This window comes from Eretmochelys imbricata, chromosome 1 (genome assembly GCF_965152235.1).
Source record: "Eretmochelys imbricata isolate rEreImb1 chromosome 1, rEreImb1.hap1, whole genome shotgun sequence".
In the NCBI taxonomy this organism is placed as follows: Eukaryota; Metazoa; Chordata; order Testudines; family Cheloniidae; genus Eretmochelys; species Eretmochelys imbricata.
Window position 1 is genome coordinate 236,527,658 of NC_135572.1, and position 20,119 is coordinate 236,547,776.

Below are 20,119 nucleotides of genomic sequence, written 5' to 3' on the forward strand. Positions count from 1 at the left end.
AAAATCCAAATCAATGTTTTAAAGAAACGGTAGAAAGGGCATTACATCTTTCAGGACCTGCATAGACTACTTGCTCTCACCTGCAGCATGGTGCTATGGTAAATTTGTTTTATTTTATTGAGCAGGCTCATAGAAACCAGAGAAGAAAAAGATCTATTAGATCACTGAGTGGCTACCAGGTTATTTGTTGTTAATAATTCGCACTATTGTAGAGTTTTCACCCATAGATCAAAGTGCTTCATCAACGTGGATATGTTATCCCCATCTAAAACCTGGGGACATTGAGAAATAAGGAAGGTAAGGCAGGATTTTCAGAGACACTGACCTCAGTTGTAGCTGTGAGTGCTCAGCATCTCAGAAAACAAATAATCAGGCCCTAGGTGACCTGCCCAAAGTCACATAGCAAAAGCCAGGAACCGAACCCAGTTTCCTGACTCCTAGTCCCATGCTTTATACAGTTGACCATGTTCTCTCCCTAGGGAAGCTACTGCAGGTTTACCTTGCAGACCTCTGAACCAGCCGTGTAAATGCCAGGAATTCTACTCTAATCCAATCCACTCACACTTTTAGCCTTAAACAAGGCAAAACACTTCTATAAGGGATCCCACATCCCTAAGACACCAGGCACAAATGACTACATTTACCCACAGAAGTCCAAACACTATGGCTGGAATTATTTAGATATTTAAAAAAAAAAAAAAACTGAAAAAACCACACCATTGAAAAAAACAGCAAATGTAGTAATAAAGAAAAGAAAAAAGAAAAGAAAAGAAGCTAACTTACAGTAGAATTTAAAAACAAAACAAAAAACAAACACTGGAAATACATATAGGATTTTTTTAAAAGTAGAAACTGGCAGGTTATTAAATTAACACCACTATGGAAACAGGCAGAGGTTAAAAAAGTAATAATTAAATGAAACCAAATCATCAAGCTGTGAATTAACCCGGTCTATGTAACCTCATCATCTTATCACTGCTACCCTCACCCTTCCTGCCATTTCTCCCTCCTATTGTTTGTTAGAACTTTTCTATATTGGAAATGGCGAGCCAGTTTAAGTGAGACCTTGTCTACACCACAAATGCTTTCCCAGTATATCTATATTGGCAGAGTCCCCTAAGGAAGACACAGCTTATGCTGACAGAAGGCATTTTTCGGCCAGCTTAGTAACACCACCTCCCCAAAGGACATTAGCTATGTTGACAGAAGCCCTCTTCTGTCAACATCAGGGGTTGTGCCAGCATAGCTATGTTGGCTAGGAGGTGTGGTTTTTTTCACATCTCTGACCAACACTGCTATTCTGACAAAAAAAAAAAAATCTGTCAAGGAGACCCAGCCTAAATCAATTTAAAGCTGATTTAGTTAACCCATGCAAAATTCCAAAGTGGACATACTTAGGCCAGGTCTAAACTACAAAGTTCTGTTAGCATACTTAAATTGGTTGGTTTCAGAGTAACAGCCGTGTTAGTCTGTATTCGCAAAAAGAAAAGGAGTACTTGTGGCACCTTAGAGACTAACCAATTTATTTGAGCATGAGTTTTCGTGAGCTACAGCTCACTTCATCAGAACATCTGATGAAGTGAGCTGTAGCTCACGAAAACTCATGCTCAAATAAATTGGTTAGTCTCTAAGGTGCCACAAGTACTCCTTTTCTTTTTTTAAATTGGTTGGGGTGTGAAAACAAAAAACAAAAAAAACCCCAAACATCCTCTAGCCACTTATGGCTATGCCAGCTAATCCCCCAGCGTAGATACAGCTATATCAACAGAAGAGGGCTTCTGTTGACATAGCTAATATGATCTGGGGAGGTGGTGTTACTATGCCAACAGAAAAATTCCCTCTGTTGCTGTAAGATGTGTCTACACTAGGGGGCTCTGCTGGTACTGCTTTACCGGCAAAGCATTTGTCATGTAGAAAAGGCTTCAAACAAATAAGGCTTATGCTGGTAAATTACGAAACTAAGCTAAGCCAATTTTAAGCAAGGGTTAAACTAGTTTAACTGAGTCTACATTAGGGGTTTGCATCAGCTGAACTAATTCAAGGTAAGACTTTTCTAAGGGGTAAAAATGTCGAAAGTGCCTAAGCGATTTAAGAGTTTAAGTCCGACTGACTGTCACTTCTTGCATCTTTTCTTAAATGAAGGTCAAATTCTGCAGATGGTTACATACTCCAATCACTTTCCATGATGTTCAGTGATCCCCTTGAATGCATATAAAAGTGTTTGCAGGATCAGGGGAGGGGCCATCTATTACCCTGTTTCTACAGCACCTCGTCTAATGGGGCCCTGATTGTGACTGGGGCCTCTCGGCAATACAATGCAGACAATACATTATTATTATTAATATGTATTATTTAAAATGTTATCAATGCTGACACATGCTTTAAAAACTGACACGTTATTGAACTGGTATATATTTCCTTAAGACTGAATCACGTACAAATTCAACTACAAATATTTTACACCTCACTCAAACTCTTAAAATACAGGATAGTATACTGTATTTTAAAATACTACAGGATAGTAGCAGCAGGATAGTAAATATAAAGAAGTTTCTCAGCAAAGTGACATACATAGATAGTGCGCACACGTACATACACACATCCCCCTTGTCCCTCCACGGTAGGTCTACACTGCAGCTGGGAGTGTGCAGAATCATGCTAGCTCCGCTCAATCTAAGACTGTACTCCTGAAATGAATCCTACTACAGCAGGGGTGACCTCACACTACCTGCCAAATCCACAGTCAATGCCGTCAGCTGTGCATACGTTACAACCGCATGGACCATCACACTGAACATTTAAAACAGGAATGAGAAAGCAGCCAGCCAGTAGTAGTCTTGGATTGGTAGGACAGTAGTTGTTCAGGACCCATTTTGGGGCTTTTGCAGCTTCATCAGCCAGAGAGAACCACGTGGCCCAGGTGAAGAGTGAATGAGTTATGATGGAAACTGAGACAAAAAACAAGAGTGAGAATGCCCTGCAGTAGCAAAATGCTCTTTGTGGACCACGAGAAATGGGCAAAAAAGCCAGGACCAGGCAGCAAAGACAGAAAGGACTGTTGCAATGTCTAGAGCAGGAGATTAGAAGTCAGGGTCTAATCCCATCTCTCTAATTGAGCAGAGCAAACAGAGGAACGGAGCTGTGAATGACCATGATCAAGGTCAAAATGCAGAACCAAAGGAACCAGAGTGTCACAACTGACATGACGAACTGGACCCTGGGAAACACAACGGGCTTCCAAAAAACAGATTCTAAACCTCTCCCCAGATCCTGGTGTTGTTTCTGTTTGAATGGTTCCCTCTTCAACGAGCAGGAGGTAACAATAATTTACCTTTAGTAAAAAGCCAACAAATGGAGCTCTCTGACATGCAAATTCCATTATACACTACTAATTTTTTTGTATGACAATAGCAACTGGAGGCCCCGACCATTATTAGGGATGTATTGTTCTAGGTACCTTGTGAACACATCATAAAAGATTGTAAGATTCATAGATTCTGAGGCCAGAAGGGAACACTGTGACCATCCACTCTGGCCTCCTGAATACCACAGGGGAGGGCTTAGCTAAATAACTAAGACAGAGATGGGGCTAAGGGGGGATGGGGGGGAGGTTGCAGCATATAAGATGAGTGATCAGGGTGATGGATGGCAGCCATTATGACACAACTATACTTGGGAGTTCATACTTACCCTTACAACTACCACTTGCACAGAAACGTGCTCAGGAAGTCGGATGGGAGCCCGGAAATGCATGGCCAAAGCTACCAGAAGGTGGAGAATGGAAATTAGATTCTTGCCATGGATTGCTGAAGTAAAAAACACAAGTCGAAAACAGATTTTAAACAACCAGCCTTTAGGGGGTGGAAAAAAAGGTTGAAAAACTTTATTGGTTAGCAAGGCAATACTTTAGGCCTTTCACATAATGATCTCAAAACAAAACAATAAGAATTCAATTCACCTGTGTCCACTGGTGAAATATTATCCCCACTTTACAGATATGGTAACAGAGGGGAACCGATTGACCAAAGTCACAAAACAAGTCAAAAGTAGAGCCAGGTGTTGAAACCAGACCAGTGCCCAGATCATCCCTCTCCTCAGGGAGGAGTAAAGGACCTGAGGGAGCATATTACATGTACTAACCGTGTACAGTAGTTAGGTGTATGCACAGCCTCAGAACTACAGCTGAGTCTATCAACAAAGTAGTGCATATTCATAAAAGTTACCACAGAAGTACAGAATTGCATTGGCTATTAAAGTGAATTAGCACATCTCCTCGAGCAAGTTCAGATATGCTCAACTGTACTAAATGAGACCTACACTTGAGAATGCCCACCTGGAATACATCTGTAGCAAAATTAAACAGGCTATGGTGTTCCTGTTTATAAGCCACATTAAGATGGTTCACTCCCTGGGTGGAAACACATCACAAATTCTTTTGTAGATAAAGGGCCACACTTTAAAGGGATGTTCTTTCTGCTTACTCCATCAGAAATAGTATCTCTAAACAGGTTTCAGAGTGGTAGCCATGTTAGTCTGTATCAGCAAAAACAACAAGGAGTCCTTGTGGCACCTTAAAGACTAACAAATTTATTTGGGCATAAGCTTTCATGGGCTAAAACCCACTTCATCAGATGCATGGAGTGGAAAATACAGTAGAGAGGTATAAATACACAGCATATGAAAAGATGGGAGCTGCCTTACCAAGTGGAGGGGTCAGTGCTAACGAGCCAATTCAATTAAAATAGAAGTGGGCTATTCTAAACATTTGACAAGAAGAGAGGAAAAAATCACTTTTGTAGTGCTAATGAGTTCAATGTAATCAAGGTGGCCCATTTCAAACAGCTGACAAGAAGGTGTGAGTATCAGCAGGGGGAAAAATTAGTTTTTGCATCTTTTCATATGCTGTGTATTTATACCTCTCTACTGTATTTTCCACTCCATGTATCTGATGAAGTGGGTTTTAGCTCACAAAAGCTTATGCCCAAATAAATTTGTTAGTCTCTAAGGTGCCACAAGGACTCCCCGTTGTTTTGGTCTCTAAACTGGACATCCAGAATGAATGAATGGGTCCAAGCTCTTAGGTCTCTATCTTGAGACGCTAACAAGTTTCTCAGATCTATAGAGATTCAGCAAACAATGTTTTAATGATAATATATGCTTAAAGAAATGACACACTTCAAGAAGCCCAATTATGACATAACTCTCCTCATCTGAAGGAGTTCGAACCAGAACTATAGAGGTAGGAGGGTATATGGTATAACCACAACCTTCTAATGCTATATATATGGACTACACATATACATTACTATTAGTAGTCTGTAAAAACACTGCAGCACAGAATATGTGATCAAGTTATTGGTTACCAGGATGGATGCTGCATTTCTGAAATGGGCAGCAGAAAATCATTTCCTCTGCATTCATGAACATGACACAGTCTCACTTCAAAGCAGACTTTTTTGCACATGGCACTTACAGTCAACATTCCACTTGATTGTCCAGCCGTGGGGTCGGAGTAAATCATGGACAGCTTCCAGAACTGTCTGCAGCTTTTGCTTCTGACCAATTTCAGACTGTGTCACTTCTGCCACATTCAATTTACGGTCAGCCAGCTTTTCTGCATTTAAACAAACAAACAAACAAACAAAGCAGGACTTGTTAGACAAGCATAGGGGAGAGCACAGGACTCCTGGATTCTAATCCCCAGATCTGTCACCTTGGACAAGTAACCCACCTGTGAAATGGGAATATTTACCTTCCAAACTTCACAGTGATGTTTTCCAGTAACTTCAGTATTTGTTAAGACACAGAGACCCTTAGTTAGTAGTATTTTAGAAGTGTTATATTATAATAATTTTCACAAGGGTACAACAAAAATTTTGCTGTTGTACCTTCCTTTTTCCTTCCCTATAGGTAAATGAGTTAACACAGTAAGGCCTTGTCTGCACAAGAAAGTTGCACCACTTTGACTAAAGGTCTGATTTTGTTAAACTGGTGCAAAAGGCTGTGTGGACACTCTTATTTTGGTTGAAACCTGAGTTATTTCAGTTTAGCTGAAGTCAGTTAAGAGTCAGTTTAAGCTAAACCTAAGGCTATGGCTACACTAGAGAGCTTACAGCGGTTCAGCTGTACCGATGCAGCTGCACCGTTGTGAGCTCTCTAGAGTAGCCGCACTAAGCCAATTGGAGAGAGCTCTCCATCGGCTTAATTAATCCACCCCCAACGAGCAGCAGTAGCTAGGTCAGTGGGAGAAGCTCTACCGACATAGCGCTGTCCTCACCAGTGCTTAGGTCAGTGTAACTTGTGTCGCTCAGAGGGATGGCTTATTCACACCTCTGAGTGACATAAGTTACACCAACATAATTGATAGTGTAGACACAGCCTAAGTAGGCCAACTCTTAAACCAAAATAAACTTTTACACAGTGGTTTATACTGGTTTAACTGAATTGGTTTAAAAATAGATTTAAGTTAAACAAGTATAACTTTCTCATATAGACAAGGCCTAAGTCAATTGGTTGGTTTTTTTTGTTTGGTTGGTTTTGTTTTGTTTTAACCAGTGGACAAGGCACAGCAAGTTTTGGTAAAAATCACAGATATTCCTAACATTTGGGATTCCTCAATAGTTCATCTGAACTATTCCCCCAGAACCACACACTAGTGTTTCTCCTTACCCCTCCCCCCTCAAGCCAATGAACTTGCAGTTGAGCTACCTCTATCTACTCTTCCTCAAACTGGTGGGGGGTGAGGCAAGGAGACCAAGCTGTCCTCCAATAAGCTGTACAGCAAAGGGAGGAGCTGGTACCTTCTCTTCCCTTCCTCAGGCCAAGGGAAGAATGGCCAGCTCACTCGATACCCAGCTAGAACATATTTTTAGGGGTGAAAGCCTCACATCCAATGGAAGTGAATTTTTTGTCATATACCTCCCTTGTTATTGATCACCTTTTAGTGCACAAGTTAGGGATCGGGTGTATTGACAGCCCAGCAAATAGGGATTTTGCTAATCTTTCATGCTGACACTATGTATATCATGGCATCTCAGTGGCAATACTTATCATCTTGATCAAATTCTGCAAACGAGGTTCAGCTTCTAAATAAGTCCATCACCCATTTGCTAATCTGCCACTCTGGGTGGCTTCAGAATTCTCCAGATGACAAGTTCCTGATTTTCACCTGTCATACGTCCTCTAAGGAATCCGAATTCTGTTCTTAAATCTCGGAGCATCTTTCACATGAATGAAACAATAAAAATCAAGCTGTGCACGAAGTTGAAGGAACCTACTTTATGAGCCTCTTGTGCATGCAAAAGGGTGAAATGAAGGGTCAACTTTGCTCACATATTGTGAGACCCCAACCAAAAGAAGCCCCTCCAGTGCCACATACTTCATTGCCTCTTGCTGTGTCACTAGTACAAGACATTTAGCCTCAACGATGCAATGGCTATGGCTAAAGCAGTCAAGAAGCCTTGACTAGAGCACGAGATGGAGCCCAGTTGTGATGACTGTGGTTCTTCTGTGAAGAAGAGGCAGGCCTGCATGCTAGAAGATGCGGGAAAAGGCAACCCGACAAGGATTCTGCAAACTCATACATGCATAATTTTACTCACAAGACCTCCCGCTGTCTTAATAAAGTTAAGCACATGGGTTTGTCTACACGTACAGCGCTGCAGCCTCGCTGCTGTCATACTTTAGTGAAGAGCTTCTCCCGTCGACATAGTTCATCCACCTCTCAGAGGCAGTAGCTTCTCCTGTCGACATAGTGCTGTCTACACTGGGGGTTAGCTCGGTATCACTACATCGCCCAAGTGTGGGGATTTTTCACACCCCTGAGCGACAGTTATACTGATGTAAGTTATACTGATGTAAGTAACCCAGCCTAAATGTTTGTAGAGTTGGAGTTTACGTGTGCCACTGTGCCCTCAATAGAAGGTCACTGATTTGTATAAACTCTCCCTATGAGGAACACCCACCTCAGATTATTTAGTACACCGCCACTTGCTACAGCAACAACGTGTGTAAGGGAGAGCAGAGACCATACTTCTGCCCTTTTATTATCCCTTGCAACTAGTTGGGAGCCACACACCAGAAATTCCCATAAGCAAAGAACTCACAGTTTCTCACCATTGACCCATGCCAGCTCCCCAGCATGCTGAAACTGACTCCTAGAGAACGGACAGCACACCACAATTATTCTGAAGTGCTGTCCAAGCAACACACTTTGTAGGAAGGAGCACCTCGGGATAAAAATGGTTGGCTGGGGCACCCTACGTGGAGGGATCCCTGCCAAAACTTTTGATTTATACCAGCATGTCTGAATGCTTGTTATTCTAAATTGCTGTGGCTGAAGACCATTGGCTAGGAAGGAATTCTATAGAAACAACATAGTCTATTGAATGCAACCGCCAATCCATAGCCATTTGCACTTGTGCAAACACCTTCAGCTAAGAGGTACCCCCACCTTCAGTCATAGCCTGACCAGCCAGTGTTTAAAGCTCCCCCATTTTAAGTCATGCATTCTGCTTCTCAGTGCTCTAGAAAAGTTGATTACGGAAAGCTACCTTTAATAGAAGCAATGGAGTCTGGTCAATTAGGAAACAAAAAAAAATAACTATTTTATATCAATCTTTGCAGACAATGTTCCTCACAAAAAAGTGTTGATATATGACACGCTGGGACGAGGATGTGGACACACAAATTACTTCAGAGGAATAGGGTTTGATGTGGGAAAGAGGACCAGCAACCTCAGTCTGTAGCACTAAAAAAGAAAAATTATTTAAAATACTGTTTCAATGGCCCCAACCATACAAACACTTAGGCCAAAGTCAAAAAATAGAGAAAGACTGATTGGGGGGAACGTTGGAGAAACTGGCGAAAAAGGAGATTTCATGCATATATGGTGGACATGTCCAGTCATTAGAGAATATCGGGACGCAATTTGTAACCAAGTATCACAAATGGTTGAATATTTATTACCAAATGATCCTTTGGTAATCCTCCTGGGGCTTCTTAGGGGATATGGTCACACAAAGGAAACATCAGTGCTGGAATTAGGGATGCTGGGGGTGCTGCCACAACCCCTGGCTTGAAGTGGTTTCCATTATGTACAGGGTTTGCAGTTTGGTTCTATGGATCTCAGCACCCCCACTATACAAATTGTTCCAGCACCCCTGAAAGGAAATGAAGAATTAATCTCTCATCTGCTAGTAGCTGCTTGGCCATTGCTAGCTTCTCACTGGAAAAAGAAAAATAGACCAACCACTGAGGAATGGTTCCAAAATTAATTATATATAAATATAAGAGGTTGTGGTTCTGGAAAAATTGACACACTGATTACGTGCCCAGCAAAACAGACAGGGGACAGATAGTCACTTAAATATTGGGTTACTTTTTATTCAGTATTCAGAGTTCACCTGCAAAAAGAAAAGAAGCTCCTAGCACAACTATCCAACTGTTTTTTGTTTTGTTTTGTTTTTTTAATATTAATATTTGAGAGAGATACCTGGTCTGTTAACTACATGTGCATAGAGATTTCACTCCATTTCATAAAGTCACTAGAAGCAACATAGGTATTGTAATGATGGTCACTCTGTAATATGGCAACACCCTGTTAGCTAGAAAAGAGCTAGTGACTATATTCCTAGATAGCGTCTCTTTACACAAAAGCTAATTGTTGTAATGTTTGTTTTGTTTCTGACATTTACAGGACAAGGATCTGTAAACTTGTTAAAACTTCCTAAATAAATAGTTTAAAAAAAATTTAGAAAGCTCTCCTCCCATTTTATTGAGCTCCCACAAGCTGTGTTTTGAGGAGTTTTCATTGCATAATAAAGCCGTTATTGTTAATCAATGTTTAAAAGATTTTGTGAATGTTTACTGGAACATTGTGGGGCTCTTTCTAAGTGGCACATGGGGGAAACTCAGAAAGCAGCATCCATAAAGCCTAATGAAATTAGCATAATTGAAACCTCTCACTCCAGCCCCTCCAGATCACTGAAAACGTTCCATGGGCAGTCACTCTCAATCTGTGGCTCACAAGAATTAAGGAAACTATGAGCCTGTTTCTCTAGCATGTCTCTGATCTTCTACTACTTGAAGCTCTGAGGCTTGGTCTACAATATCACTTTTTTCGCTAAATCTTTTGTCAGTTGGTTGTGAAAAACACACACCCAGGACCAACACAAATTTCACCGACAAAAGTGCTGGTGTGGACAGCGCTATGTCGACAGGAGAGGTCTCTCCTGCTGGCAAAGAGCGGCTGCACGGGAGACCTTACAGAAGCACAGCTGTAGCGGTACAGCAGTGCCGCTAGAAAGTCTGTAGCGCAGATATAGCCTACGTCTCTCCATGGGGTGCTTCTAGCTTATGAACCACTGCATTGATTCCTGCAGCACCTCCTCTGAGACACAAAGGATTCTGGGTAGAAGCTATTAGGGGACAATGGTTGCAAATGGAGAAGCGAAGGTGTAAGGGGGATGCCGAGTGATAGACAGAATAACTATTTACTTAACCTACTGATTGACTGAAGATCCTCTCTCCCCCAAACCCAAGACACGTGTAAGGGCACAGTGTGTGTACCCCACTCATGCCACATCGTACAAAGTTAATTTTTGAAAGAGCATCCACTCTGACCTGAAAGATGAACCATTATAATTTATTAAATGGATTGCTCTCAGCCCAAAGACTTTCAAAAGTGGACACACTAGATCTAAAGTTAGGCCAGTTTCACTTTGATTGACCAAGGTTAGCACATGTCTCCTCCCACCCATTTCATCTATCTGGGATGTTCTCCTGAGCGGACGGAGTTTAGACATCAGCATGAATCACACATTCTGGGGAGCAGGATTCTTGTCTATTCCAATCCCCTACCTGGTCACATGAACAGAACAGATGGGCAGAAAGATAGGACAGGCTGACGCTGTGCCTGATTGCCAAGGTGGATGAGCTGAATATATGAACCATTATAATTTATTAAATGGATTGCTCTCAGCCCAAAGACTTTCAAAAGTGGACACACTAGATCTAAAGTTGGTGGATGGGCTGAAAGATGAACCATTATAATTTATTAAATGGATTGCCAAGGGGGATGGGCTGAATATTTAACTTTACCAAAGCTGCAGACAGCTAGTCTGTGGGGGGCAACTAGCCATCAAACCAAAGGGGCTGACTTCTTTGCAAAGCCCCCCTTCTGTAGCTTCAACTCACCCAAAAGCTTCTGCAGCACTTGCCCATCATAAAGGTCCTCTTCCAGCTGCTTAACGATGATTCTCTCTTCTACCAGGACATCATTAATCCAGTCAATTAGAACCTGGGAGAATGGAGATGGGAGGCAAGTGTCTAATCACTGAAGTGTGTTACTTGTATCACAAGCAGTGATCAAAGTAAGGACCAGAAACAGGTAACCCTGCATGAATAATCATCTTGTATATTTACTTCCAAACAATAGAGAACTCAGGTGGTGAAGAGATGCTTCAACTTTTTTGGGAGCCCAGATTTCACAAGAGTCCTCTCCCTCTCTAGAGCCAGTCAGTAATAGGTGATGAAAATATACAGCTCACTGTCATCTATTATTCCATTCAGATCCTTTTGCTCCCAAAACACAGGCTACCACTACTTGAGCTAAATCTCTGTTATATGTAATTAATACAGTATTGCGCTTTAAAAAGATCTCTAAGCCAGTCAGAAAGACCTGAGCACAGCAGAGCAGCGGTATATATACACACTAAACAGTATTTTACAGCTGTTTGGTCACTGGCCAGACAGGAACGGGTGTTTTACAAAGGCAATAAGCTCTAGCTCCTACTATAGGATAAACAGGCTCCCTGAAGAATAATCCTAGTCCTTTATCAACCCAAGCAATAAATGGATGAGAAGTTGCTTGACCAGATAGCAAGTGTGAAAAATCAGGATACTTCTGGAGGAGAGGGCGGGAGGCAATAGTTGCATATATAAGAAAAAGCCCCTAATACTGGGAGTCTGGTGACCTGAATGAGACTTTACATAGTGCACCCACAGCACAATATAGACAGACAGAGTAGTGTGGAACCAAAATGCTAGTCAGCTGGGCCAGTCTGGCAGTCACTCTGTACTGTGCGTGACAGGTCCCATATGCTAAATTAGCTTAACTATAAAACCTTGCATGTGCTAACTGAAGCAGGAAGGAGCATAAAGAATCTTTTAAAAAAGGAACAATATTAAGTTTGTCAAGCCCCAGAAATAACCCCCTTAAAAGTAACAGGCAAAACAGTGAAATGTCTTTGTTTAGTTGGCATTAGCATGGGAAAAAAGTAGTTCATCACTTGTTTTACTCCAGTTGACTATGTTAAGCTCTCTATATTAAAGTACATTTTGCTGAAGTAATGTAATTTTTGTAATAAGAGACCTTGCTTTCTGCTATTAAATCTTTGCTTATAAGTGGAGAGGCAGTATTGCCAACCTCAAGTCTTCAAAAACCATGAGTCAGGGCCCCCAAAAATCATGAGAATGGCTTAAAAATCGTAAGGTTTTAAATGTTATATATACAAAATTGTGGATTCCATTGATTTGCTTTCTGGTTAGAATCCACATTTCCACCTTTTCTCCACAACCATGAGCTTTTGGATCTTACTTTGTTTTTCTACATGCAAGCTGAGATTTTTATGTAATCCTGCGATGACAGGAGCTGGGCTTAAAAAACAAATATTGCAAGACTTGTGACAAAAATCACAAGAGTCAGCAACACTGGGAGAAACAGGCATTTCGGGCGTGCTGGTTACAAGGTGTATTTGGCTAATTTATACAAGTTAGTGAGGTTCAGCTGTATTAAGCTACTGCACAGCAGCAAGAAGAAAAGGAGTACTTGTGGCACCTTAGAGACTAACCAATTTATTTGAGCATGAGCTTTCGTGAGCTACAGCTCACTTCATCAGATGCATACCGTGGAAACTGCAGCAGACTTTATATATACACAGAGAATATGAAACAATACCTCCTCCCACCCCACTGTCCTGCTGGTAATAGCTTATCTAAAGTAATCATCAGGTTAGGCCATTTCCAGCACAAATCCAGGTTTTCTCACCCTCCACTCCCTCACACAAATTCACTCTCCTGCTGGTGATAGCCCATCCAAAGTGACAACTCTTTACACATTGTGCATGATAATCAAGTGAGCTGTAGCTCACGAAAGCTCATGCTCAAATAAATTGGTTAGTCTCTAAGGTGCCACAAGTACTCCTTTTCTTTTTGCGAATACAGACTAACACGGCTGTTACTCTGAAACCTGCACAGCAGCAGAGACACACACTTAGGGCTTGTCTACATGGGGCCAGCAAAGTGCGCCAGAGAGATGTAATTGGTAAAGCACACTAATGTGCTGCACTCTAATTGCCCCACGTAGACACGGCTGGCATGCTGTAAAAGGTACCTAGCTCATGTTAACACAAAATAGGCACCTTTTAGGGCAGGGGTCTAAAATGTAAGGTGTGCCAGCAGGATCTACATGGGCCAGTTAAAGTGCAGCACATTAGAACGCTTTAAAAAAAAAAACACACACCCTTCTAGGGTGCTTTGCCAGTGCCATGTAGACAAGTCCTTAATATTCATAAATCGCTTTGAGATCCTTATACATGTGCACCTCTAACATGATTCTTAAAGGTCTCCATGATACTGTAGAAATTAACAGAGCTACTAAAATCAGGGCTAAAAAAAGAGCACAATTTTTCACAAGTTTCAGCTGGACAACATAGCAAGCCCTTGACTCAGGGTGAACTGGGATAGGTTTGCGGGTATGAACATCTCATCTCCCCTTTGCTTTAAGCTGCCTGGAAGCAAAAGAAACTTTGTAATAAAAAGAATGCTCTACAAGTCTTTTTTTTTTTTTTTTTTTAATTAAAAATGTTTTGAACAGATTTCCGTGAGACAATAGCAGCAGCTCTTTAATGCTGTGCAGGATATAAGCACATGACTAAAGAGACTCATGTGTAATGTATTTTTCAATGGGGGGGGCAGGAGGGAGATAGAGTTTAAAGGCATCTGATGACTGAGTGCTCTGCAATAGTTTAGACATTGCTCCTCCGTGAGTTCATAAAGAAGCTACGTGTATCTGCTTTGTCATTCACTCCAGCCAAGCAAACATCACTTCCTCAACGTATACAATAAAGTGTCCATCCTCTCCTCTGTGCACCACATGTCATAGCCCTTCAGTGATCTCTTCTCAGGCCGTGTCTTGATAGGGGCACCAACCCCTCTGTTCTTCTCCTCAACATTTAGACTGAGATTTTTCAAAAGAGCCTACGGGAGTTAGGCACTCACATCCTCTCAGTTTTCAACATGAACTAGGTGCCCTACTGCCTTAGGCTCTTTTGACAATCCCAGCCATTGTCAGCTGGCCAAAGATTACACCCAGCCAAGGCAGAGTAAGTGGGGTGCAACCTGTGTAGAAGAGTTTGGAAGGCATTGCACAATAGGGCAGTGCACGTGACCAGAGCAGCCCTTGCAGACTAGGTCAAGGAACTAACTTATAGCTCTTTTCTGGGGGCAGCAGGGCAGTACAGTCTCGTTGGTAAGGGGGAGAACGAGGTTACAGTCGTTTTTAAGGTAGGAAGGAGCCATTACAGTGAAAGGAAGAGAAGAAGGAAATGGGGATTGGGTGGGAGAGGAAGACAGGCCTCCTTTAGCATTACAGACCTATCACTAACTCCAGTAAAAAGCAACTCCCAATTAACTAGATATTTTCTTGTCTCAGATGGTAAAATAGAGATATTGTAGCCTCTTCCTGAACTACATCACCTTGATAACTGTTGGACAGCAATAGAAAATGTTTAGCGAGAAAGAAGCCATAAAGAAATACACGGTTAGCATCATTCCTTAAAAGAAGAAGGCCAGATTTCTTTTTTCTTTTTTTAAGTGCATTTAGAGCCTGAATGAAGTGGTTAGAGTTTCAAATGTGCAAAAGTTCTCAGCCCACAGCAGCTTCCATTGGAACAATGGCAATTTTTGGGTGCTAAGCTCTTTAAAATCTAGCACAAAAGACTGTGACTGAAGTTACTTCATCACCTTTCTCGTATCACAATAGTGACAGAGAAGAGATTGAGAGAGAGAGAGACCATGGGTAAACAGATTTCAAAAGGATCTATGTGAATTAGGAGCACCAAGCACCATTTTCAAAATAGGAACCTAAATCCCATTGACTTCCCAAGTCACTTAAGTACTTTGGAAAATGTTACCCTATGTAAGGAGTTAAAGTTACAGCACTCACAGTTTAAATTTAGAATAAAAAAGACCTCTTGGCAAAAACACATAAAGGAGAGAGAGAAATAAAACAAGGACTAGTTGGCAGGTTTCTAAAAAAATTAATACAATGGCTACATTTGAAAAGGGGGGAAAAGGCAAAAAATGTGAAAACTCATTTAATATGCAGCCCACAATATCAGCCCTCCTAGAGAAAATTATTTTGTAATTAAAAAATAATCCATCTGAACCTTTTTGAAAAAGCCCTCAGAGAATGACAAGAGCTGCAGTTTTCAAAAACCAAAGTTAGCCAGATCGCCCATTGATTTCCTGATTGCAAAAGCTTGTCTTGCTGAGGAAACTTGAAAAAATGCTCTTTGCATTGGATCTTTTTAACTCTTTCAAGAGGAGAAACAGGAGTAATTTGGTTTATTTAAAAGGTACAACAGAGACAGAATTTTTTTCTGATTCATTGCCCACAGAGGCGTAACTCTTCATGTCTTCCAAGTCTCCCATTTACACAAAGACAGACACAATCTAGCCAATTTTCTGTAATAGTTGACTGTTTAAGCAGCTCAATATAGGTTCAGACACAACAAAGCACTTAAGCATGTACTTAACTGAGCATGTGAGTAGTCCCACTGGAGTCAGTGGGAGAATCTGTGTGCTCAAAGTTACATGCATGCTTAAGTGTTTTGTTGGATCAGGGCCTTAAATTCCTAAAAGTGGAATTTCTCTTAAGTGTTCTACAGTATTTGGCTAGTAGCAGTTTTAAAACTGCAATAAAATCAACTCCTCTCCCCACCATCACCTCACCTGCTGCCTCATACAGACAGAGACATATAAAAACAATCTGCAACTGTATCAGATCCCCAGGCACATATATGCATAATAAACATGCCAGTGGTGTTTTAAATTTTGACACACATATTTATTAAACCACTTTTAGGACAAACTCTTATGTCTGATTTAATGAGCCATGCTTTATTATCGAGTGCTGGGTTGAAAATTGAAATTGCTACAGGCAGAACCCAGAAATAAAATGGTGTGAATATCCTACAAGGAAAAAAAAAAAATCTGGTCTGCCTGGCTGACTCGTATTATGGACAGGTACGCTCATTTTTTGCGTCAAACTTCACCAGTCCCATAAAGTGCTTTATTAGAAAGGCTGCCTGCCCCAGAACACGCTGAAACTTGTTCAGAGCAAACTTGCAGAGATCAAGGACAAAGAGCCCTAGGTCACCACTGTTGCAAATAAAGAACACAAAATAAAAACAAAACGAGTACGTAAGAGCACTTGGCACAATGGGAAAGCAGGAAGCCAAGCAAAGAAAGCCAACTCCAAGCAAAAGGTCATTAAAACAAGAGTTGGAAGAGCCTTCCGCAAGAAAATGTGAAAGCATGCAAAAAACAAGAGAGCTTAGCTCACTTTGTGGTTGAGTGTGGAAACTGCTGGTGTAAGTCATGTAGGTCTGCAAGCCTTTTGGCTAAACCTTCAGTGCAGGCTGTTTCTGGACAAGCGTTTTTTTATTTTTAAGACTGAACATCTAGCTTTTTTGAACAAAACTTGCACTGGTTAGTCACATGGTAGGCCTCTGTGAAAACTCGCAAACCCATGCTCAAAGCTCACAGCTTAATGGTTGAAATTTAATTTTTGTCTTCATCAGATCTGACTTACCCAAACTATGCATTTAACCTTGAAGGAGTGAAAACTAAATGAAAATGTTTGTTGAAATCAGGGCTTGACCAAGTAGCATTGCTTGGAGCAGGATTCCGTTTAGGAGAGAGTGTTCAAGGTCCAAAACATCTTGCAACATCAGTTGATTTTACAAGGTTTCTGTGTCAAAAATAACTTGAAAGGTTTGGTTGCTGTCGAATCTGAACCTGAAAGGGATAGGTTTCAGGTTTAAATTTGACAACAACAAAATACTCCAAGCTATCTTTGCGAGATTTTGACCCTAAATGGCAAAACCTTGTAAGATCAGCTGATTGTAACGAGGGTGACCAGATGTCCCGATTTTATAGGGACACTCCTGATATTTGGGGCTTTGTCTTATACAGGCACTCTCCAACCTTTGTCCTGATTTTTCACAGTTGCTGTCTGGTCACCCTAACTGTGACAGATGTGAGACCTGGGAAGTGTACGGAGTTCAAACTCCTTCAATTATGCCAGACAGGCATGGACTTTTGAGACAGTAAGTGGGGAATCCCTGAGGAGTGATTAATCCAAATGCCGCAACCCTGGTTGTGCAAAAAAACAGCCTTTTGGAGCTACATCCTGAGGAGAGGGCCATTGACCTGTACCCAGAGACTGGAGATCAAAGGCACAAGAGTTGCATCAAGAAAGAGCTGAACTGACCAATCGGTATCAGTCGGTTTCTGGTTCCCAATTTAAAAACTGACATGAACTTGTAACCAAGGGGGCAAAGCCAGTTGTGGGGTTTGAAAGACTGACGCCCACCAGAGCCTTATGTTGGGGTTGGGAATAACCTCTGGTAAGCATTTAGCATGCGTGTAGATTCTTTTATTGTTTTTATAGGTTTTTTCTGTAATGCTTTTGTCCTAAGAATAAATGTAGCTTTGTGAAGGCTTGTTGGTAAATCGGTGTACAGTGTTATAGCCTCTGGAGAAAAAAGTTAATGACAGGTTCTGTACCCTGCTCAGATCTGTTGGAAAAACCACAGGAAGGTGCAGAGGGACTGCAAGCCTAAACCCCCCTGACTAACAGGAGAGAGGCCAGTTCTCCACGCCAAGAGAAGTGAGTGCTGGGAAGTCTAAACCTTAAGTGGATGCCATCAAGGAGGGATACCAAAGGTGCAGTTAATCCTGAAACTGTAACACAGATGTTGCAAGATCTCCCTCATCTTGAATGGGGGAAATCTAAGAGAATAGGTGTTTACATGAGATTTTGGATAAAGTTTTCAAAAGTGCTAATTGATTTAGGAGCCTAAATCCCACTGACTTTCAGTGAGATGTAGGCACCTAAGTCAGTTAAGAATTGTAATACTGAGTAGAGAAATGCCTAAATCCTTTAAAAATCTGGGTCTTAGACACTTTTGGAAATTATACTCTTTGGCTCTATCTGGACCAGAACCAAAAGTTAGGCCCCTTCCAGTTTTGGATCCAACAAACAACAGAACACATAGATGTGAGAGTTAAAGGGGATTCAAATCTGCATTACTCTCAAGATCACAATATTTGAAGTTGTTCAGTAGAACTGGAATAGCTTACAAATATCCCTGAGTACACATTAGAATTATTTAAATGGATTGGTTTCAACTATGTTCACATCACTTCGGTGTTTACTCTAGTAAACAATTTAATGGTAGGAATGTTCACCAAAACAGAGAATCTTAAAGCAGCGAGTCAGGATATTAACGGCAAACAAATGTTAACTATGTAAACAAGAACATTCATATTGGAAACCTGATAATAAGGGCTTGTCTACATGGCCCCAGACTTCAGTTTACAGGGGCGTACACTGACGTGCACACCAAAGTGATGGGTTGTAACTGCCCCATGTGGACGCTGCTGGTGCAAACGAAAAGGTACCTAGTTTGCATTAACTTATGTCCACCTGGGGCATTTACAATGCAGCACTTTGGTGTGCGCTACAGTTCACACCCTGATAATCCAAACTGCAGGGTCATGGAGACAAGCCCTAAGAATTATGACATGCTTATCTAATCAGAGAAGAGCCACATACCAAGTGTCTTTAAATATAAAGGGAAGGGTAAACACCTTTAAAATCCCTCCTGGCCTGAGGAAGAATCCTTTCACCTGTAAAGGGTTAAGAAGCTAGGATAACCTCGCTGGCACCTGACCAAAATGACCAATGAGGAGACAAGATACTTTCAAAAGCTGGGAGGAGGAAGAAATAAAGCCTCTCTGACTGTCTGGGTGATGCTTTTGCCGGGGACAGAACAGGAATGGAGTCTTAGAACTTAGTACGTAATCTAGCTAGATATGCGTTAGATTAGGATTTCTTTAAATGGCTGAGGAAATAAGCTGTGCTGAACGGAACGGATATTCCTGTCTGTGTGTCTTTTTGTAACTTAAGGTTTTGCCTAGAGGGATTCTCTGTGTTTTGAATCTAATTACCCTGTAAGGTATTTACCATTCTGAGTTTACAGAGGTGATTCTTTTTTACTTTTTCTTCTATTAAAATTCTTCTTTTAAGAAACTGAATGCTTTTTCCTTGTTCTTAAGATCCAAGGGTTTGGGTCTGTGGTCACCTATGCAAATTGGTGAGGATTTTTATCACACCTGCCCCAGAAAAAAGGGGGTAAGATTTGGGAGGATTTTGGGGGGTAAAGATGTTTCCAAATGGCTCTTTCCTAATAAAAAACCCGGTTAGACGTTTGGTGGTGGCAGCGAAAGTCCAAGGGCAAAAAGTAAAATAGTTTGTACCTTGGGGAAGTTTTAACCTAAGCTGGTAAAAGTAAGCTTAGGAGGTTTTCATGCAGATCCCCACATCTGTACCCTAGAGTTCAGAGTGGGGAAGGAACCTTGACACCAAGCAACCCAAGTGACCAATCAAAAGTAACCCTCAAAGCTGAATTCCAAATACTCACATAAAATTGTTTGCAAATAAGCCACAGACCAAGAACAAATGAGTCTGAGAAAAGTTTAAGAAGGTCACCCACAGCAGGAAAGTCCAAAAATTCCTGGATAAGCTATTTACTATGAATTATTGCCTCAGTTCTTATGTTTTGATCTGAGCTTCCAGCTTTGGGCCATCTAGTAAATTTCATACAACTCTAATCAGAACCTACAGTTCTACCAAGACCAGAACTGTAATTCGCTACACGCAGATGCAAATGAAGTGGAAAACAAGGACTGATGGCCACTGATGGGATTTATTTGATTATCTAGTTGTTCTTTGCAGCTGGATTTCCTCCTGACCCATTGTGCCAGACTA

The 20,119-nt window shown here is 41.3% G+C and overlaps 1 protein-coding gene across 3 annotated transcripts in view; it reads right to left on the reverse strand.

The window, feature by feature from the left end:
* The window catches only part of PARVB (parvin beta), a 98,030-nt gene that overhangs the window by 31,416 nt on the left and 46,495 nt on the right, over positions 1 to 20,119 (reverse strand). For all 3 annotated transcript variants that reach the window (XM_077825785.1, XM_077825803.1, XM_077825794.1), the window contains exons 4-6: positions 11,197 to 11,299; positions 5,474 to 5,614; positions 3,691 to 3,806 (exon numbers count right to left, since the gene is read on the reverse strand). In XM_077825785.1, coding sequence (XP_077681911.1) covers positions 3,691 to 3,806; positions 5,474 to 5,614; positions 11,197 to 11,299 — 360 coding nt within the window. The remainder of the gene's footprint in view (positions 1 to 3,690; positions 3,807 to 5,473; positions 5,615 to 11,196; positions 11,300 to 20,119) is intronic.